This window comes from Zootoca vivipara, chromosome 6, assembly GCF_963506605.1.
Source record: "Zootoca vivipara chromosome 6, rZooViv1.1, whole genome shotgun sequence".
Classification (NCBI taxonomy): domain Eukaryota; kingdom Metazoa; phylum Chordata; class Lepidosauria; order Squamata; family Lacertidae; genus Zootoca; species Zootoca vivipara.
This window is the reverse complement of record NC_083281.1, coordinates 38,800,581-38,820,162: the sequence shown is the minus strand read 5'-3', so window position 1 is coordinate 38,820,162 and position 19,582 is coordinate 38,800,581. Positions and strand designations below refer to the sequence as shown.

Below are 19,582 nucleotides of genomic sequence, written 5' to 3'. Positions count from 1 at the left end.
TGTTCATAGCTTCAAGAACACTGTCCAACCATCTCATCCTCTGTCGTCCCCTTTTCCTAGTGCCCTCCATCTTTCCCCAACATCAGAGTCTTTTCCAGGGAGTCTTCTCTTCTCATGAGGTGGCCAAAGTATTGGAACCTCAGCTTCACGATCTGTCCTTCCAAACTTAAATCACTATTTTACTTTTTAAAGCTTTAAAGATAACAGGGTTTGCCCGATAAACACTTTAATTGACTTTTCACTCAGAAATTGAGCCCATAAGGAAATGTGCTTAGCTGCCATTAATTCCAGATAAAAGGTGTTTGACTATCACTACACCTACAATTTAATTAACATTCTACTCTTCTATTGTGTGTTATTTTGCGACCAGACAAAACAAGCTAAAAAATTTTTTGAAAAAACTTAAGTATGCACAGTTATATGGTTCAAATAGGTCTAAATTGGAAAGGTCACTGACAATTAGCAACAATGAGATTTCATTTATAACTCTTTTCATTGCCACAATGATAGAGTGGGTAAAGTTTAGTTAAAGGGTACAAATGTACATATGACCTGGCATCTGTAGAGAAATAGAGCGATTGACGTATAAATATTGTCTACTTGTGCCGTTCACATTACACTACTTCAACCATAGCTGCCAAGTTTTCCCTTTTCTCGCGAGGAAGCCTATTCAGCATAAGGGAAAATCCCTTAAAAAAAGGGATAACTTGGCAGCTGTGACTTCAACTCATTCTGTTTCCTCTACCCAGCAAATCTTTCCGTGGCACCAACGTCCTCGGTGGGGCCCCCTCCATCTCTCAGGAAGGATTCTACTCCAGTTATAGCAAACGTGGTGTCCCTGGCCAGTGCTCCTGCTGCCCAGCCCACAGCCAATTCCAATAATGTTTTGCAAGGTAAGGCAGCGATAAATGCACTTCCTGGTTTGTGTGTCGCTCTCAGACATACACATCTATGCTAAATTTACATTTTGTTGTTGTGGAAAGCAACAAGCATGGCCCTAAGAAAGTTGCTTAATGGCCCCTTTTTGTAATCCCCAGAAACTAGAACTAGTCATGATATTCTGAAGAGTGGCAAACAATTTTCCTGCTTTCCCTCCCCCTTTAACAGGTGCAGTTCCTACTGTGACAGCAAAAATTATTGGAGATGTAAGTTTTTCAAGAAACTTTCTGGGACATCTAGTAAAATATTTATATATTTCACACGCACACTGCTCAAAGTCTTTGGGCACTTTTGCACTGTATGTAGAGGGGGAGGTGTAGAGGCAGTGGAAGGGAAAGAAGTGGCGGCTTAGTGGGCTGGTAGCTAGGACTAGCTGATCTTAGCATGGCATTTACGAAAGGCAGCAAGGAGTTATTGTACCCCATTTTCTGTCCTCAACCAGGCAAGTACTCAGACAGATGCTTTGAAGCTTCCTCCTTCCCAGCCTCCCCGACTTCTCAAGAACAAAGCCTTACTGTGCAAGCCTATAACACAGACCAAGGCCACCTCTTGCAAGCCTCATACACAACACAAGGAATGCCAGACAGGTATGTGATACAGAAACGGCACGTGCAGTTGTTCTGAAAGGGAGACAGAGATACAGAGATGTGAATGTAAAAACTTGTGTGAGCATTTTTTGTTGTGACCAGCTAAAATATCACAAAGTAGTGAGCAAGTAGGGGAGCTTATTGGAGCTCTTTTTTCAGGTTAAGCAAGTCAATAATAAAAAAGTGAGAGATGAGATTAAGATGCAGTTGGGGAAGATGAAAAAGTTCCAATCTGCAATGGTTTTAAAAACCTGTAGGACCTTCAATACCATATTGCAGTGTATAGTACCCAAAGGAGTATTTCTGTTCAGGGCATTAGTCAGCCTAGAACTGGAGCCTTCTTTTGCACTAAAGGTTCCGGGGAGAAAGAAGCAATGATATATTTCCCTTTGGAAATGTAAGAGTAGTTATTTGGATTTCTCTCAGTGGATTCTCTGGATTTCTACCAGTGCAATATGCTGGAACTTTGCAAGCCAGAAAGCAGAAGTAAAGAGAAACATCATGGTCCTTACATCAGGAAAGTAGTGTCTTAATTTTAGAGGCCCAATTAGGGACCCAGGTGGCGCTGTGGTTAAACCACTGAGCCTAGGGCTTGCTGACCAGAAGGTCGGCGGTTCGAATCCCTGTGACGGAGTGAGCTCCCGTTGCTCGGTTCCAGCTCCTGCCAACCTAGCAGTTCGAAAGCACGTCAAAGTGCAAGTAGATAAATAGGAACCGCTACAGCGGGAAGGTAAACAGCATTTCCATGTGCTGCTCTGGTTTGCCAGAAGCGGCTTTCTCATGCTGGCCACATGACCTGGAAGCTATACGCCGGCTCCCTTGGCCAATAATGCGAGATGAGCGCGCAACCCCAGAGTCGGTCACGACTGGACCTAATGGTCAGGGGTCCCTTTACCTTTACCTTTAATTAGGTGGCATTGCCCAGTGCGTGGAGGGCATATCTTCCTCTGTAGTCAAAGACCCACCATTAGTGGTAAATGGTCTTCTGTATCCCATGTATGCATTTCTTATGTATGATACAACCATCTTCTATATGCGTGAATAAGTGTAGTAGAGAACAGGGCAGCCCCAGCTATCAAACCCATAATGAATTTTGACTCACATCTTCCCCCCTTGTTTATGGCAACCCACGAACAAGTGAAAATTCTAGCACAGAATCAAGCTGGCTTTCAGCGGAAAGCTTTCAGCCTTGGCCAACTTAGTATCCTCTAGGTGTTTTGAACTACAACTTGCATTACAACCATGCTGCCTTGGACTGATGGGAGTTATAGTCCAAAACGTCTGATGGACACTGGGTTGACAAAGGCTGGCCTGGTCACCTGCTGTGTTCCCTGGCTTGGAATAATCATGTAAGAATGGCATGGACAGAGGAGTCCCAGAGAACATATGTGGATGCATCCACGTAGAAAGGGGTGGTGTGTTAGGAGCAGCAGTTGTGGTTAGCAAAGAAAAATTAACAGCCTGTTGAGAGAGATGAATGAACAGCTGGCTTCTCTTCTCCAAGGATCATGCCTTTTATTTTTAACATAACAGAAGAAGAAGAAGAAGTTCCACCCAAAATAATCATGGTGCCTGTTCCTGTACCAGTGTTTGTGCCAGTTCCTCTCCACCTCTTCACTCAATACACACCAGTTCCGCTGGGAATGCCAATACCCGTAAGTGATGTGTTTGGCACCTTGGCTTTCAGACAGTGGCTTTGAAGGTTGAGCTAATTGGGTCAGCTTGTGGCCAGCCTGGACAATGCCGAATGTCTCAGCATGAGTGTCTGTGGTGGGGCTGAAGTAAGCCCCACACCCAGTGCAAGTCAGTTCATTGCACTCACGATCTGGACAGAGGGTAGTGGGAGAGACGCCTACCTGAAAGCTTGGAAAGCTGCTGCAAGTCAGTGTAGACAGTAAGAGAACTAGGTGGACAAATGGTCTTGACTCAGTATTAGGCAGCTTCCTAATCTCTTAACACCAAAGGCATCATTTGTGTTAAGTGATGCTATGTACTCCAGCAAAAGAGCATCAGAATTGTCTTGCTGGATCAGGCCAGGGTTTCCATAGTTGAAGGAATCCCAGCAACCAAGAAGCACTAAGAGGTCCTCTGGAAATTGGTGAGTGGTTTGTTGGTGCACTGTGAATTACCTTCTGCCCACCTTTTCTTTAGAGGCCTGAGAGGTGGAAAATAAACCATGGCCTCCACCTAGTAGGGACCATGAGATAGGCCTTGCTTACACCCAGTTAGTGGCTGGCTCTTAACTGAAGCCAACAGTTTCAAAAGGTTTACCTTTGCTTGACAACCCATCAGAGACAGGATTCTCTTGAGATGGCAAGGACCTTGTTTGAGGAGGCCCAAGATGGGCAATTACAGCTTTGAAAGCTGGTAGGATGCAAGGGGAGTTGAGTGTATTTGTTACTAATATGCATCACCCAGAGAATATTTCTCTAGCTTGCCCTCCTCCCCATGGAGACTTCTTCTTCGTGTGTGTGTTCTACCCACAAAATGTTGTTGTGTGTTCCCTGCTATAGGATCTTTTCATCTGCACAAATCAAACCTCTCCCCCACCCCTAGGTCCCAGTTCCTATGTTGGTTCCATCTGCCCCGGAGAATACTGGCAAGACAATAGAAACCATTCCAGACATCAAGGAGAAGAGCTCCGCTAATGCATTTGAGGCAGATCTCCTCCAGATGGCAGAAATGATCGCAGAGGATGAGAAGGATAAAGAACACTCTAGAGGAGGTGCAAGGCTTTTTTAAAAAAAGAAATCTGAGGAGCTGGTGAATGGGGGTGGGAGAAAGAGAGGAGGGGAAAGTGACTGCGGTGGAGGGGTTGGGGAGGCAACCTTCCTGGGGAAGTTGAATTTATACATCCAGATTTCTATTTCATAGGCTTATTCTGGACTGTGTTAGCTTTTCCTTTTGATTCTATCAGAAGGGTTCTGTATAAATCTCCCAAAGAGAAGGCCACATTGAAATGGAGTGATCTACCCCCTTCCAGTTTTGCAATTTGAAGCAATTCTACCACTAAACAGTTTTTCACAACTCGCATATTCTAGGGGAATCTGGAGTTGGGGTTGTTGAGGTGGGGGAAGGAGAAGGACAAAAATATATTTACGGGAGGGGTGGGTAGGAGCTGTTCTCCCTCATGAAGTTTTACATGCCTACCAGTAGCCCATTTAAGTAAACTGCCTGGAAATAATGCATGAAAGCTGCTTTATAAATGTTTTAAATAAAGGAAATTAGGCAAGATTAGGCATCCTGACTGACACTCAGCCCTGAACAGGCTTGAGCTCAGTGTTAGAACACCTGCTTTGCATGCAGAAAGTCCAGATTCAGTTCACACCACCTCCAGCTATAAAGGTCAGGAGGACCTTTCTCTGCCTGAGATCCTGGGAAGCTGTTGCTATTCAAAGTTGGTAGTAATGGGATAGGTGTACTAGTGGTCTGTCTTAGTACATGGTAGTTGCATATGGAGTCAATGTTTTTGGTGGTTGGTGCTTTTGGTCTGGCAATGTTGGTATACCCGTATTTTTTCCTTCGCTTGTTTCAGGCTCTCAAACATCTGAGCATGAGCTGTTCCTCGACCCTAAGATATTTGAAAAAGGTTGGTGCTTACTTGCTCCACTTAGCAAATACACTCACATCTACTGTATATTTTGGAAAGTAGCTTGTTCACTATGTGAACAGTCTCGTAAGCAAATTTTGCATGATGGATCCTGAGATTGAGGAGCAGCCTTCTGTCTATGTTTGGATATAATCGGATACTATTTTGAATAAAAATGGCAGACTGAACCTATTGAAACCACACTGATTTGAACCATTGATTTCAAAACTGCACTGATTATATATGCATGCCCAGTATGAGACTGCTGGTATGTAAAAGTCTGCAAAGGGTTTTACTAGCCCCAGTCCACTCATACCTTACTTGGGGAGTGAGTATGTAAAAGCACATCAGCTTTTATAATGTTTTTCTGCATAGTTAGCAGACATGACCCACAGGACAGAACCAGATCTAATCTTAATTTGTTCTTAAGTTACATCTGGGTAAATATTTGAACATTTGGGAGAAACTCTGAAAGCAGACCACAATGGAAACAAATACCACGGGGCAAAGGTGGCTTCTCCCTTGCTTGAGGTCTTCAAGCAGAGACTGGGCAGCCACCTGTTTGAGATCCTCTAGGTGTCAGTTTTCCTACATTGAGCCATGGGGGTGGGTTATGCTTCCCTTTTGATGCTTGCAAAATTCTGTGGCTCTTGCTTGCCAAAGGCAGCCAGGCTCGTGACTCCTCACATCCTTGAATGTTCTAATAGGCTGGACTCTGTCTCTGCCTGCTGGGCTTCTCTTCCTCAGCACCACCTGTCTCTCCCCCCTCTCAATTACAGACCAAGGCAGCACATACAGTGGCGACTTAGAGTCTGAAGCAGTGTCGACCCCTCACAGCTGGGAGGAGGAGCTGAACCACTATGCCTTACGCTCAAATACGGTGCCTGAGCCTGAGCCCGAGCCGAGGCAATTCTCCAAAGGAGAGCTGGAGCAGGACCTGGAGGCTGATTTCCCTTCAGGTTTGTCAGCCAGAGAAGAAAAGGCTCTTGGTTGCAGAATGTGCTATGGGCCTTTTGCCCCCATGCTGCTGGTAACTTTTTAACCCTCGTCCTCTGTGCTGGAAGCGGCCTGCTATCGCCGGAGGCACCAGTTGGCAGCACAGCTCTTTCTGCTGCAACTTTCCCACTAAATCTCTGCTTTTGTTTAAAAACTAGACTCCTTTGACCCGATCAGCAAAGGGCTGGGTCTTCACTCACGTGCGCGAGCAAGGCGGAGACACAGAGATGGGTTTCCCCAGCCAAAAAGGAGGGTAAGGAGCGCTGTTGCTTTTCTTGCTGCTTATTTGTTACAAGCCTACGACATGTTGGGGTGAGGTATTCAGGGTGAAGGCCTTCCTCCGTTTCCCCAGGCTTCTTTACTCTCTCCTACTCCACCACAAAGTTTCCTTTCCTCATTTGCCCCTTCTCAAGGAAAAGTCCCTAGTTGTGGTCAGGAGTGTGGGGATCGCATATGTCTCTCTTGTTTCTCGCCCACAAAACTATGTCTCAACTGAGAGCAGGAATAGGAAACAGGTGATGCAACTTCTGATGCATTTGCTTCCCCATCCCCAGTCATGTGGTTCTTGGTCACCTTCTCCCTTCCAAGGGGGGATTTAAGGACAGTGGCAGGCCAGAATCTTCATTCCCCAAAGATAATCAAGTTCCACAGGCATTGATTTCATCAGCATACATTGAGGAGGAGAAACGATGCTCCTGATTTGGCCACTGCTTGCCAGTCCTGAATATAGATGGTTTACCAGAGGTGCGTTTGGTCCAGAAACCATTTACCTCCCTCTGTGACTAAGCCAAGCAATGCCTTTGTTGGGCCCTTGCACACACTTTGGTTTTTTTTCAGGGGAGGAAGAAGTCCATAGTATCTGTGGAGCCCCGGATGCTTGTGCAGAGCTCATACCCAGGCTGTTCGGTTTCTGGGATGAGTCTCAAGTATATGTATGGAGTGAACGCCTGGAAGAACTGGGTCCAGTGGAAAAACACACAGGAAGAGCAAGGAGACCTCAAATTTGGAGGTAATGCTTTTTAAAATAAGAGTTAATACTTTTCTTTATGCTTCATTGAACCATGGAAGATGAAGAGCTGACCTGGGTCTTTCAGCAGAATAATCCTGGAAGGATGGGATGGGTGGATCAGATCTCATTGTATGTAATGCATGGTCCTGGAAGTGTGCCAGACATGGCTTTTAACACGCTGCTCCTTAAAATGCACTACTTGGAAACAAAGTCCTATTGATTTAAATGGAATCTGCTCAGTTGCAGTGAATTAATTGGGTATTGGAGATTTGGGATTCCAGGCTGCAAGTTCGTAGGCTCAACAAGAATGCCTGTGCAGAATACTCTGGGACTTTGTTTGGGTGAGATTGTTATGTTCCCAAACCTGAGACCTAAGTTTAATTCACACAAGCTACCAACAGGCCACCTCCAAATTGTTCTCCTGTTCCAGGTTCCTCTGAAACCCACCATTTGAAGTGAAATAGATTTTACAGAGAGTGGGAGGCAGGTTTCCTGTCAAGATCCCTGTTCTAAAAAACAAGTTTGAAAGTGTGTAGGCAGTTATTGGTTAAAATATTTGGCACTTTCAGGATTCAAAGCACTTCATATAGATTATGACAACAGTCCTCTAAGATAGGCCCCATATTGCAGAAGGGGGAGGTATTTGAATCAACAGCTCTTTAATTGGTTCATTTAATTATTGGAAAAGTAGTCCTCCTTCCCTTTTAGACTGCCAACTTGCTGTTCAGGAGCTTGGGAAACAAGAAAGGGAATTCCTTAATTGCTTATGAGTGGACAGTGCCCTCAATTACTCTGATGGAGTTGAGTATTCAAATATTTCTGCTTGTGAAAGAGGTTGATGTTATTTTGGTGCTTTGCTTCTTTGTAGTTCGACCTGTGAAGCTCAAAGAGGACATCCTTTCTTGTTCTTTTTCGGAGCTGAGCTTTGGCTTATGCCAGTTTATCCAGGAGGTACGACGACCAAACGGTGAGAAGTATGACCCTGACAGCATCTTATACCTGTGCCTTGGAATTCAGCAGGTAATTGTCCTTCTGGTGTTATATTTCTTTCTTTGTTCTTTTAAGGAGTGACCAGCAAAAAGAATTGTTTATTGAGCCTAGGCAGATTTCCTCATGCTACACCAGTCCTTTGTCAACCTCAGTCGTTGCCAGTCTGTTACCAGGTTTAATTCTAGCTGTTGTCTTTAACCTTTCTAAAGACCTAAGTTTCTGGGACCAAAATATCTTAGGTTCTGTCTCTTCTCTTCCTGAGAACTTCACTCTACATCTGAGGATCTTCACTCTCATCTGATAGATGTGTGGTGGGTGGGCTTCTTTGATGTCACTGGGTTTGTGGAATGGTCTCAGAAGAGAGGCGCACCTGGTCCCTTCTGCCTGTTTCTGGGCATGCTTTCAAAACCTTTTGATTTCAGTAGGCATTTTCTTATTTTCTTTAGTTCTGGCTCAGTACATTTCTAAATTGATTGCTTCTTTGAAATCATTCCCATTGTTTTACAGCTTGGTTTGTTTTGTTGCTGTGATTTAAGCCCTTGTGAGCTTCCATGAGTATACAGTATATGGTTATAGGTGGTTGGGATATAAATTATAGGAAGAAATGATAGTACGACTCAGAGCAAGACCATTCACATTTATTATCCTAGCATTGTTCTCCTGAGGTTGTGTGCCAATAGTTATTTCTGAGAGTTGCAGGCGTGCTGTGGATTTATTTAATTGGACTTACAGCACACTCCTTTTCAAGAGCTCAGGGAAATAGTGTGTTAATAATTCTACCAAACCCCCTTTCCACCAAAGCCAGTTTGAATGAAAACATCTTACAGCACTTCTGGAAGTGTCCAACCTCAAGCTTTGACCAGTCTCCCGGGAGAGATAAAGTTGGGGGCCAGTCCCTCAGACTGCCCTTCTGCACACCTATATAGATACCTGATGTGTCAAATTTATGTTCCATGTAAGAGAGCATTGTGGGATGGGCTTCAAGAGTTGTGGTGGAATATAGGGCTGGAGGTAGTATCATAAGTCTGCAAGAACAGTCCCATTTTCCAGCTGTTGGAGAAGAGAATCACCTCCAAGAATACAGAACCCCACTCCAAAAAATGTTAGGAGGATGGAACTGAATCAGCAGGCTGTGTCTGGACCTTTCTATGTAAACCTCCCAAGTTTTCTGTCATCGTTTTTCTTCTCTTGCAGTACCTATTTGAGAATGGTAGAATAGATAACATTTTTACCGAGCCCTACTCCAGGTTTATGATCGAACTTACAAAACTGTTGAAAATCTGGGAGCCTACAACGCTTCCAAATGGTAAGGAGGTTACTTGTTTTGTCTGCAAGTCTCTTGTGGGCATGTATCGGAAGGGAGAACGTAGACTCCAGAGAGGGAGATGGTGGCTTCTAATAAATGAGGGGTGGTCTGTCTTTAGTCTTATATTGTATTTTTTCTTTCTTTTTCACTACCGTCCTTCTGATTCACAGTCACATTCTGTATTTATAAGGCAAGAATGCCAATTTGGCATCTCTTAAAACAATTAAGCCAAAACTGTTTCCATATGAATGTGCCTCTTTTTCCCTTTTTAAAGAGCACCTCTTGAGGGCTGCTTAGGCTGCCCCTGCCTTCAGAGGTGCAGAAATGCTCTTATTTGTGCCCATGTTCTTATTTGTGGCACACCCTCATTTCAGGAACATTCACATGGCACCACCTTTGTTATCTTTTTCTACATTTTGCCCACCAGAGCATTTGATGGATCATAGACCATTTGCCCATGTGACTGTTGGCTGCTGGTGCTATTTTAGTTAATTTCTACTGGGTTTTTGGCTTTTCCTCTTAGTTGTGGCCTCTGTGCACGTGTGGTTTCTGAGCCTGCACAGAGCAGAATGTAACAATGGAAACATTATTAAAGAAGCAAAGAGTTGAAAACAGAAGAGGCTGTGTGTTCTTAGAAGCCAGAAGGCTTAGCTCATACCCCTCTCAGAGGAAGAGCAGAGCCAAAGTTCCTACATGCACTGCTGCTGTGGCAGTCTGTTGGGAGCAGGTGGGAAAGCAGGAGCTATGCCCCTTGAGCATACACTAGGGGTGGGGTGGGGCTTCCCTCTAAAATCTTACCTGCCCTGCTCTAGAGCAGTCTCCTCCAACCTTGTGTTCTCTCAAGGTTTTTGGACTACAACTCCTATCAGGCCTAGCCAGCACATGGGGCAAGTACTCCAAGAACTCTGGTGCTCACCATGTTGGAGAAGGCGGCACAGGTGCCCGGCTCTTGCTGCAGCAACTTTCTTTAGCCCAGCATTTTGGTGCAAGAGTCCCAGGAGGCGCTTGGCGGTTCACTAGCCACTGGCGAGTGGTAAACCATTGACCAAGTTTCTGCTTCCTGTTGTGTGTCCCCTGATCATCTAATCTCCAGGTTACATGTTCTCAAGAATCGAAGAGGAGCACTTATGGGAGTGTAAGCAGCTGGGTGCCTATTCCCCCATCGTCCTCCTGAACACGCTGCTTTTCTTCAACACCAAATACTTCCAGCTCAAGAATGTCAGTGAGCACATGAAGTTGTCCTTTGCCCACGTCATGCGACGCACCCGGACCCTGAAGTACAACACCAAGCTGACTTATTTACGCTTCTTTCCTCCTTTCCAAAAGCAGGAGGTAGAATCAGGTGGGTGAGCTTTTGTGGGTGTTCTTTTCCTGCAGCACATGGCTTGACTTCCTTGGGTTACCAGGTGTTGCATACAGGGGCGTTGGAATTCTGTACAAGCACAACAATTTACAGAATCCCAGCTTACTCCTTTTAAAATGTTGCCCTCTTTCCGCCCTCCTTCCTTCCTTCTCCATCTCTAGATAAATTAGTAGGCAAAAGAAAACGCCACGAGGGTGAAGATGTCCCAACAGCGGTGGAAATGGTCGAGAACACTGACAACCCCTTGAGATGCCCAGTTAGGCTGTATGAATTCTACTTGTCAAAGTGGTGAGCGATGCTGCCTTTCTTTCCTGCCTTCCCTCTCTTTCCTCTTCCAGCAAATCAGTGCTCAGAGGCTCCCCTTGCAGCAAGAGAGTTTGGAGTTGGTTACCAAGAAATGGATCAATTCCCAACATGTACCTCTGTAAATTCAAGCCTTCTCTTGCAGGAACTCAACTGCAAACACAGCTGAATCAATAATCAGGAGGGGGGAGCAGGTGCACCCTAATACTACACTTGCCCTGATCCCAGTCAGCTGCACAGGTCAGGGAACCTGTGTCTTTGTGTTTCTACAGCCCTGGTCAGTTTTTAATGGAGGCCCTTGGAGGACAAATTGAACTCCTAGGCCAGGCATCCCCAGACTTCGGCCCTCCAGATGTTTTGGACTACAATTCCCATCATCCCTGACCACTGGTCCTGTTGGCTAGGGATCATGGGAGTTGTAGGCCAAAACATCTGGAGGGCCACAGTTTGGGGATGCCTGTCCTAGACAGTAGCCCTAGGCTGTAGCCTCTCTTCTTTTGAACTCCATCACACTATTGGCCATTTCTCATTTTGATACCTAATGCAGAGAATCTCTCTGCTCACCCATAAATGCTTCAGGTAGCCTTTGGCAAGCAATCATCTCATAGGGTCAGCCCTCCCCTCCCTGCATCTGCTGTAAAGGGATCAGATCACCCTGAACAGATATCATCTGTGTGCATTCATGCTGAGCTGTGCACATGTACAGGTGGTCGTAAGGATGAAATTATATATATATATATATATATATATATACACACACACACACACACACACACACACACATATATATATACACACACACACACACACACACACACACACACACACACACACACACACACATACACACTTCGCCCATCTGACTGGGTTTCCAGAATAAATTCAGGGTGTCAGTCTCTGCATTCATTTGCATGCCCTTTCCGTGGTGTGAATGCATGAATGCAAAATAGCTGCATTTTTGTGTACTAAGTTGTCTTCTGAACATGAAAGAAGATAATGTAGAAATGTGTCTACCATCCTAGCCTTGTTGATCATGGGCATTTTGCACTATCCCTTTCATCCCTATTTCCTACCACACTCCCACTTTGATAAGAGTCGTTTGGGATTCTACCTCGTAACTTACTTGCATCAGCATGCATAATTAGAGAGCCTGGATGTGTGAAGAAATAAAATTCACAGAACAGCACTGAAAATTGCCAAAGAAGCACACAGCTAAGCATTAACTATACTGTACAGTGGAAACTCGAGTTGCGGACGTAATCCGTCCCGGAGGTACGTACGCAACTCAAAGCATTTGCATCCAGAAGTGCCGCACCTGCGCACGCACTTGGCATAATTTAGCGCTTCTGCACATGCTCGAGCGGCGAAACCCGGAAGTAACTTCTGGTAGTTCTGAGTTTCTGCGGGACACAACTTGAAAATACGTAACCTGAAGTGGATGCAACATGAGGTCTGACTGTACACATGTTCTGCATTACATATGAACTGGGCTAATATTGACTTGCTTTGGAAGCCCTTTGAGAGGATTTCTGAGATAATAATATGGGAAGTATTTGAGACACTCCCCAAATATAATATAATATAATATAATATAATATAATATAATATAATATAATATAATATAATATAATATAATATAATGGAAGGAATTGCATGCACTGGCTGTGTACAGAAAGAGAAATAGATACTTCATACCCTTTTAAATATGCTAATTTCATTGGCTTCCCTCCCTTTCTTGCATCACTTCCTGTTGTCCTTCCCACTCTTAGCTTGTTGCCTAGCTTCCTGCCCTGAATTCTTCCTGTGTTTTCTGTAGACTGTCTCAGCACTGCCACCTTACATGAGCCTCTGTTTCCACAGTTCTGAAAGCGTGAAGCAGAGAAGTGATGTCTTTTACCTCCAGCCAGAGCGCTCCTGTGTCCCCAATAGCCCCATGTGGTATTCCACTATGCCAATAGATCCTGGGACTTTGGACATCATGTTGACGCGCATCCTTATGGTAAGGGAGGTGCACGAAGAACTTGCCAAAGTCAAACCAGAGGACTCTGACCCTGAGCTTTCAGACTAAGGTTGGGCAAAGGGGGCATTATCTCTTTTTTGGGTTTGTTTTTGTTTCTTTCCCTTTCCAATACACCTTGCAAAAGCACCAAACTGTGAACGCATCCATCCTTTGGAAGACTTCCTCCGTCACATCACACAAACCATCAGGAGGAGCAGCACAAGCTGTGACAGATTGCAAATAAGAATCAAAGGACAGAAAACAGCCCAAAGCGCAAGAAAATGGAGGGCTCAGTGGCCGCATTTGATCCTGAAAACGCTTTCTTAAGATGAGCTTGATGCTTGTCTTGCCTCCTTCCTCCCCTCCCCAAAACAAAGTGGTGCTTGTATCAATTGTTACCAATTAAGGATTTTTTTTTTCCTTAGAGGGAATCCTGTTGTGTATGTCCTTTCCTTCTAACCATGGAAGCAAAGAAAGCTAGATTAAACCCCTGGGTGCTTTTGCAATGTAGCTGCTGCCCACAGCTGTGTGGGGTTTTCCTAACATTTACTGTAGGATGTGAAGCAGAACGTAGTAAGGTGGAAACCAATGGAAATTCTGTCTGTAAGATAAACACATCTATTCTCCACCATTGTTCTCCCCCCACTTTTTTATTCCTTTTTTTTCAAAAGAGGGGGGGGCAACACCTCAGATTGGATATTCAAAGAGGCGGTTTCAGCCAGAAGCTGGGGCAAAGGACTCAGCTTAGTGGGGTGTGCTGTGAAATTCCCTCCCTTTTGAAACTGGGGGTCTGTTGCATCCCTCACTGAGCAGCAGAGTAAAGCTGAGCATCCTTTCAGATCACTATGTTGAGACAGGAAATGCCTGTGTGTGTGTGTGTGTGTGTGTAGGCACTCCCAACTCCAACAAACAGGGTTGACACAGGAACACACACACCTCACACTGGACCATTATACTGGTATCAAATGCCAAGGTACACAGCAACGGTTCTGGAGGAATTGTGCTCCCTGTTCTGTTCCCCACTTTTCATTTTTTTTCTCCAACCCATCTCAGTGGCAGCTTCTCCACTTCTTTGTCTCCCTTCTGTGAAAATTATTTTTTGGTATACCTCTTGGAGGGATGAGGGTTTGCGAGCCTCGCAATTTTATTTTATATTAATTTAATTACCGCACCCGTAAAAAAAGGGAGCCCAGTTACAAAATGATACTTGGGTGATCCTTCGGTCAAAAAGGACATGAGGCCCAAATTTAGAAGAGAACTTCTGGTATCCTGACTGTTAGGCTTTTACTACCACCACCACCACCCTGGTCAAAATCCTTCCACATTATAAAAATGCAGGGTGCTTATCCAAAGCTTGGTCAAATACATTTCACCAATCCCCTCCTCATGTGTTATCGACTGTATTTTCTCAGTCTTGCAGATCAGTTTGGAAAGCCAACCTATTTTTTAAACACAGAAAATAGTATGTTTTTATTGGCAGTTTTGTCCAGCCACCACCTTCCTTTTTAAAAAAGAAATCCTCTAGTTGAAAACCTCTCCAGGGTTGAACACCTTGTGTGTGTGCGTGCGTGTGTGTGTGTGTTATTATTTTTAACAGTATCAATTCAAAGGTAACAACAATAAGATCAGAAAGTAGTCCTCTTTTGCCGTTGTGTACTTGATAGTCCTGTCCCCCTGCCTGTAATGAAGTTCACTAGTGTATTTTTGAAATACGGAAAAATGTGTGAAATGGGTTTTTGTTTTGTTTTTTAAAAAGCACCTGCCCCCTCCCCCCAATTTTTGTATAATTCTGATTTCATCTCTCTCTTCCCTATCCCACAATGTTTTTGTTGCTTCTGAAAAGAAATCCCATGTTTCACTGTATAGCCTGAGGTAAAAATTTGGAGAGTGGAAGGGAGGAAAAGTTGTTACTGGGTTGTGACCTTTTTCCAGTAAGCTTTCCACAGTTTGAAGTACATGATATTTTCTAGGTGTTTAAAACGCTAATTCCCCCCCCCCCAAAATTCCTCCACCCACCCATCCCTTTTTACCCCTTGTAGCTGTATGAATAAGTAGTTGAATAGCAGATACACTGTTATGGATTACAACATCAAAATATGTTTTTCTGGAACTTAAAAAAAATAAAAGTCCCTCACATTTTTTTTAAAAAAAGATGAGAGCTTTTTTGGTTTTTTTTTTTTAAACAAACAGGTACAATCAATTTACTGTATGGCTATAAAAAAAGAAATGTTTTTTAAAAGTGGTGTCTTGGTTGCATGTAAATTATCCTCCTATGAGTCTGTAATTGAGAAGCCCACAGTAGGTGGGAAGACCCTCAGACATGCAGCTATATCTGTCTGTCAGACTGTTTTGTGTTCTCCTTAGAAATTTGTGTGGATTTCTTTGTTTTTCTGTTCCTGCAGGGAATAAGCAGCAAGGGAATATCTCCAAACCATCTTGTTGAATTTTTTAAAAAATATTTCCCCCGTTTTTCCCCTTGGTAGAACTTAACACAAAGGTTCCCCTAGAATAAAACAGTATATTTGTATATGATGGATGAGTTTTAAGTTTTCTTTCTGCCTCTGAAGTTCCCCAGAGGAATTTTTTGTTTCTTACTCTTAAGGAAAACATAGGGCCCTCCTTGAAGTTCGGCCACTGGAGCTGTGGGGACCCTGGACCTCTTAAGAGCTACAGCCCTGTCTCTGTCCAGGCAGAAGCTTCAGGAGGAAGAGACAATGAGCTCCGTCTACAGATGGGAGAAAGGCTTTGGTAGCTCTTTGGATTTAATGTCATCTGGCACAGAGAGTGCACTTTTTAAACAGGGACGGGGAAAACTTTTTTTCAGTTAAAAAGGGCCACGTTTGCTAGTAGTAAACTTGGGGGGGGGGCAGACAAAATGTGGGGCCAGAGACAGATATAGTAGCGCAACAGCCGTGGCACTGCTTTTCTGCAGCAGGCCACATTCCAGCCTTGCAGGAACACGGTTTTTACAGTCATTCACAAACCCATATATACACAAGAGGCATGATCACTGTTCTTTCTAGCCAGGCAAAAGCACGTGAGAGCAGAGAGCATGGGTCACAAGGGCCTGCAAGGTGGCAGTACAGGCCCCATCGTTCCTAACTGGTGAGCTTTAAGAAGCCAGCAAGGCACCAGTTGGTGGGGGGAAGCTGCTGAAGTCCTCTCAGGGAGAGTAGGCAGGAGCCCAAGTCTGACAGTCCCCTTCTTCTCATCCTGTAATCACAGACATGGTAAAGGTAAAGGGACCCCTGACCATTAGATCCAGTCGTGATGACTCTGGGGTTGTGGCGCTCATCTCGCATTATTGGCCGAGGGAGCCGGCGTGCAGCTTCCAGGTCATGTGGCCAGCATGACAAAGCCGCTTCTGGCGAACCAGAGCAGCACACGGAAACGCTGTTTACCTTCCCGCTGTAGCGGGACCTATTTATCTACTTGCGCTTTGAGCTGCTTTTGAACTGCTAGGTTGGCAGGAGCTGGTACTGAGCAACGGGAGCTCACCCCGTCGCAGGGATTCGAACCACCGACCTTCTGATCGGCAAGCCCTAATCTCTGTAGTTTAGACCACAGCGCCACCTGTGTCCCTAATCACAGACTTGAAGGGGACTGAATTTTCTCAAGACAGCGACAAAACCCCTCCAGGCTACCTTTTTGAAAAACAGTTAAAGCTTGCTTTGAGTGTGGGAACTCAAAGGAGGGTTCTCCTTACTGCACAGCAGGCAATATACGGTTGGGAATGTAAGAGGGCCCCAACTTATACTCTCTTCAACAGTGCTGTTTTTGTTAATACTTCGCAAAACCTCATTGGTGTCTGCCCATCAAGGGTGGGTGAGAATAATCACTGTGGAGTTCACCAATTATGATCTTTCTTAATGCATTGAAAGCAACTCATACACTGATATAAATGAAGTTTTATTAAAACAGATGAATACAGTAACCAAGATGAGCTAAAAAGGTTTTCCAGAAGAGGACACTGACTAGACTTGGCTGTAGGTGGTACCTCTCTTGCAGCTCCTATTCTGTGATGCTGAGCACTCAAGGTGGTCCATATAGCAGACATTACTGACATCATTAAGGCAACAACCGATTAAGACCATGACTAAATAGGTGTCCAATGACATGTCTTTGGTTGGCAGTGTCACTACAGGATGGCCTGATTCCTGCTTGGCAATAAAAAAGTTCTGTACTTTGTTGGGAGTATATGATGTCACTGTGCCCTTTTGGCTGGTAACTGATAAAACCGGGTGTTTGTTTGGCAAGCCAACAACATTCATATTAAGCAAAAGGTTTTTTTGCTATTAAAGCTTGCTTGCCCCTGGCGTGTATCCTATTTGCTATGGACACCTCAGTTTTTAACTGGCTGTTCATGAGTTGCTATCATTTCACATCAACTAGCAGAAAAAAACAAACCTTCAGGAACAGCATCCAGCACTACTACAATTGTGGCTGCAGCATTACTGCAACCGGCACCCCTGCAGCACCTGGGATGAAAAGAAATCAAGAAATCAAATTGCAAATCTGAGTGGATAAAGCCCAAGCGCTGCCTCATTTCCCTAAATGGTGGATATACTGTACTACTTAATTGTAACATGGCAAAAAGGCTACCACCAGCTATTCCTCAGCAAAGGCAGTTGCTGACATCATTTTTCCAGCCACCGATTCAGCTGCAGTGTAACCTGAGCAGTGTTAGAAATTCAGATATATAAACTAATCTTTAAACCTAGGTTACGGCTGCCACAATGGAATATCTATGTGCCTTTTTGCAGTTATTAATAATCATTTCATTTCAATGCCACTTTATATTTTAAAGAAAAAAAATATCAAGAGTGGTTTACAACATATTAAAACATCAAATAAAACAATCCAGCATATAACAAATTTCAAGCTTCAAGATCCTCCTTTGAGTGGCATTTTGCTTCTACATATTTATTTACCTAGTTAATTTATATTGCTGCTGCATAGCAGAAGTACTCAGGAAGCCAGTGTGCCATAGTGGTTAGAATGTCAAACACTAACCTGGGAGATCATGGCTTAAATCCTCACTCGAGTCATGAAGCTCGCTGGGTGGCCTCAGGCCAGTCACAGCCTCTTAATCTACCTCACAGGGTTGTGGTAGGGATTAACTGAGGAGGTACATAAACTATGTACTCCTTGGAGAAAAAGGTGGGATAGAAATGCAATACTGTCACCTCTTCTTCTTACCTGCTTAAGAAAGCTGAAGGGGCCAGCCAGATTGAGATGTCAGTTGCCAACCTGGCATCCAGAGCTCTCCACGTTTGCAATTGGAGCTACGCAAGTAGCAAAACATGCCTGGGAATTTCTAGCACTGAACCCAAGGTTCCAACTGCAACAGGGATACCAGCTGCAGCAACGCCTGCTGTTACTAGAACATACAACTGAGGTGCCTTATTTTAATAATTTGTAGACCATCCTTCAACGAAAGTTCAGCATGGTGAAAAACTGACAATAAATATCCATAGCATCGTAATAATCAGCAGCTGCCTACCTAATATTTAGACACTTAAAATTTGAAGGTGGGGCTACCCAGCTGTCAAAATCCCTTGTGGAGCAAGTGGGTAGCTGCTTCAAGTACGTTTGCAAAGGATTTCTTCTTTGTGCCGCCAATGTCCAGCAGAGGTGTGGCGATGCTCACAAGGCCCTTTATGATCCTCCCACTTTCTGCTCTCTACCCAGATGTCAGAGGCTAGCAAATGGCTCTGTGATCCTCCCAGGTGCTTCTTTGCATCAATGCATGCAAGGGGCAGGGATTCTTCCAGCTTGTCCTTGGGCACCTTGGAAGCTGCTCAAGTGGGCTTGGTCTTTTGGCCATGCTGCACATATGGCATCAAATGTGGAGCAGGGTTGGGGAAAACAGCCCTGCAAATCAAACGATCCTGTGCCAGGCCAAATTTGGCTTGCAGGCTAAAAGCTCCCCATGCCTGGTCTAGGGGCAAACCGGCAGGGGCATGCCAGGATTTTGGACAGGCATCTTTCCCAGCTGAATCCACGAGACTGAAGATTGAATGTGGGACCCACCACTAAGCCCTTCCCCATAGCTTGAAATACCTGCCAGTTTTTTGAGCACCTCACACACTAAGGAGGGGGCTGAGCGAGATTCCCCACAGGACCAACACAGTACACATGAACAACCTACAGAGCAGATAGGAGGCTATTGGGACCCAACTCTTAACAGCTCCATCCAGCATGGCAACCAGACAGGAATGCCGGGAATTGAAGTCTAGCACCATCTGCAGGGCTACAGTTGGCTCCCCATCCCTGTGATAAAGCAAGTTACCCTGGAGAAGGGTTTGGGGAGGCGGAGAATACCACACTGTCCCTGACCCACTCAAGCCACAAAATAAAAAATACAAGGGTGGGCAGCAAAATCCTTAAAAGGAAACACCTGCTGCATTTTTAGCTGGAGGAAGGAATTTTAAAAGGAGATCTCACTTTGCTTCTTCACAGTCTTTAATCTTTCTAATCTTCCACGTGTGTCAAAATTTA

At 44.6% G+C, this 19,582-nt stretch overlaps 1 protein-coding gene across 11 annotated transcripts in view; it reads left to right on the top strand.

Annotated features, from left to right (window-relative positions):
* Positions 1-15,258, top strand: part of ZMYM4 (zinc finger MYM-type containing 4) — a 49,845-nt gene extending 34,587 nt beyond the window's left edge. For all 11 annotated transcript variants that reach the window (XM_035120514.2, XM_035120513.2, XM_035120509.2 and 8 more), the window contains 14 exons: positions 750-893; positions 1,108-1,145; positions 1,382-1,526; positions 3,060-3,181; positions 4,083-4,251; positions 5,062-5,115; positions 5,895-6,074; positions 6,270-6,364; positions 6,949-7,120; positions 7,989-8,140; positions 9,305-9,416; positions 10,510-10,758; positions 10,941-11,067; positions 12,943-15,258. In XM_035120514.2, the coding sequence (XP_034976405.2) occupies positions 750-893; positions 1,108-1,145; positions 1,382-1,526; positions 3,060-3,181; positions 4,083-4,251; positions 5,062-5,115; positions 5,895-6,074; positions 6,270-6,364; positions 6,949-7,120; positions 7,989-8,140; positions 9,305-9,416; positions 10,510-10,758; positions 10,941-11,067; positions 12,943-13,150 (1,967 nt within the window). In that variant the 3' untranslated portion in view covers positions 13,151-15,258. The remainder of the gene's footprint in view (positions 1-749; positions 894-1,107; positions 1,146-1,381; positions 1,527-3,059; positions 3,182-4,082; positions 4,252-5,061; positions 5,116-5,894; positions 6,075-6,269; positions 6,365-6,948; positions 7,121-7,988; positions 8,141-9,304; positions 9,417-10,509; positions 10,759-10,940; positions 11,068-12,942) is intronic.
* Positions 15,259-19,582: the final 4,324 nt, after the last annotated feature.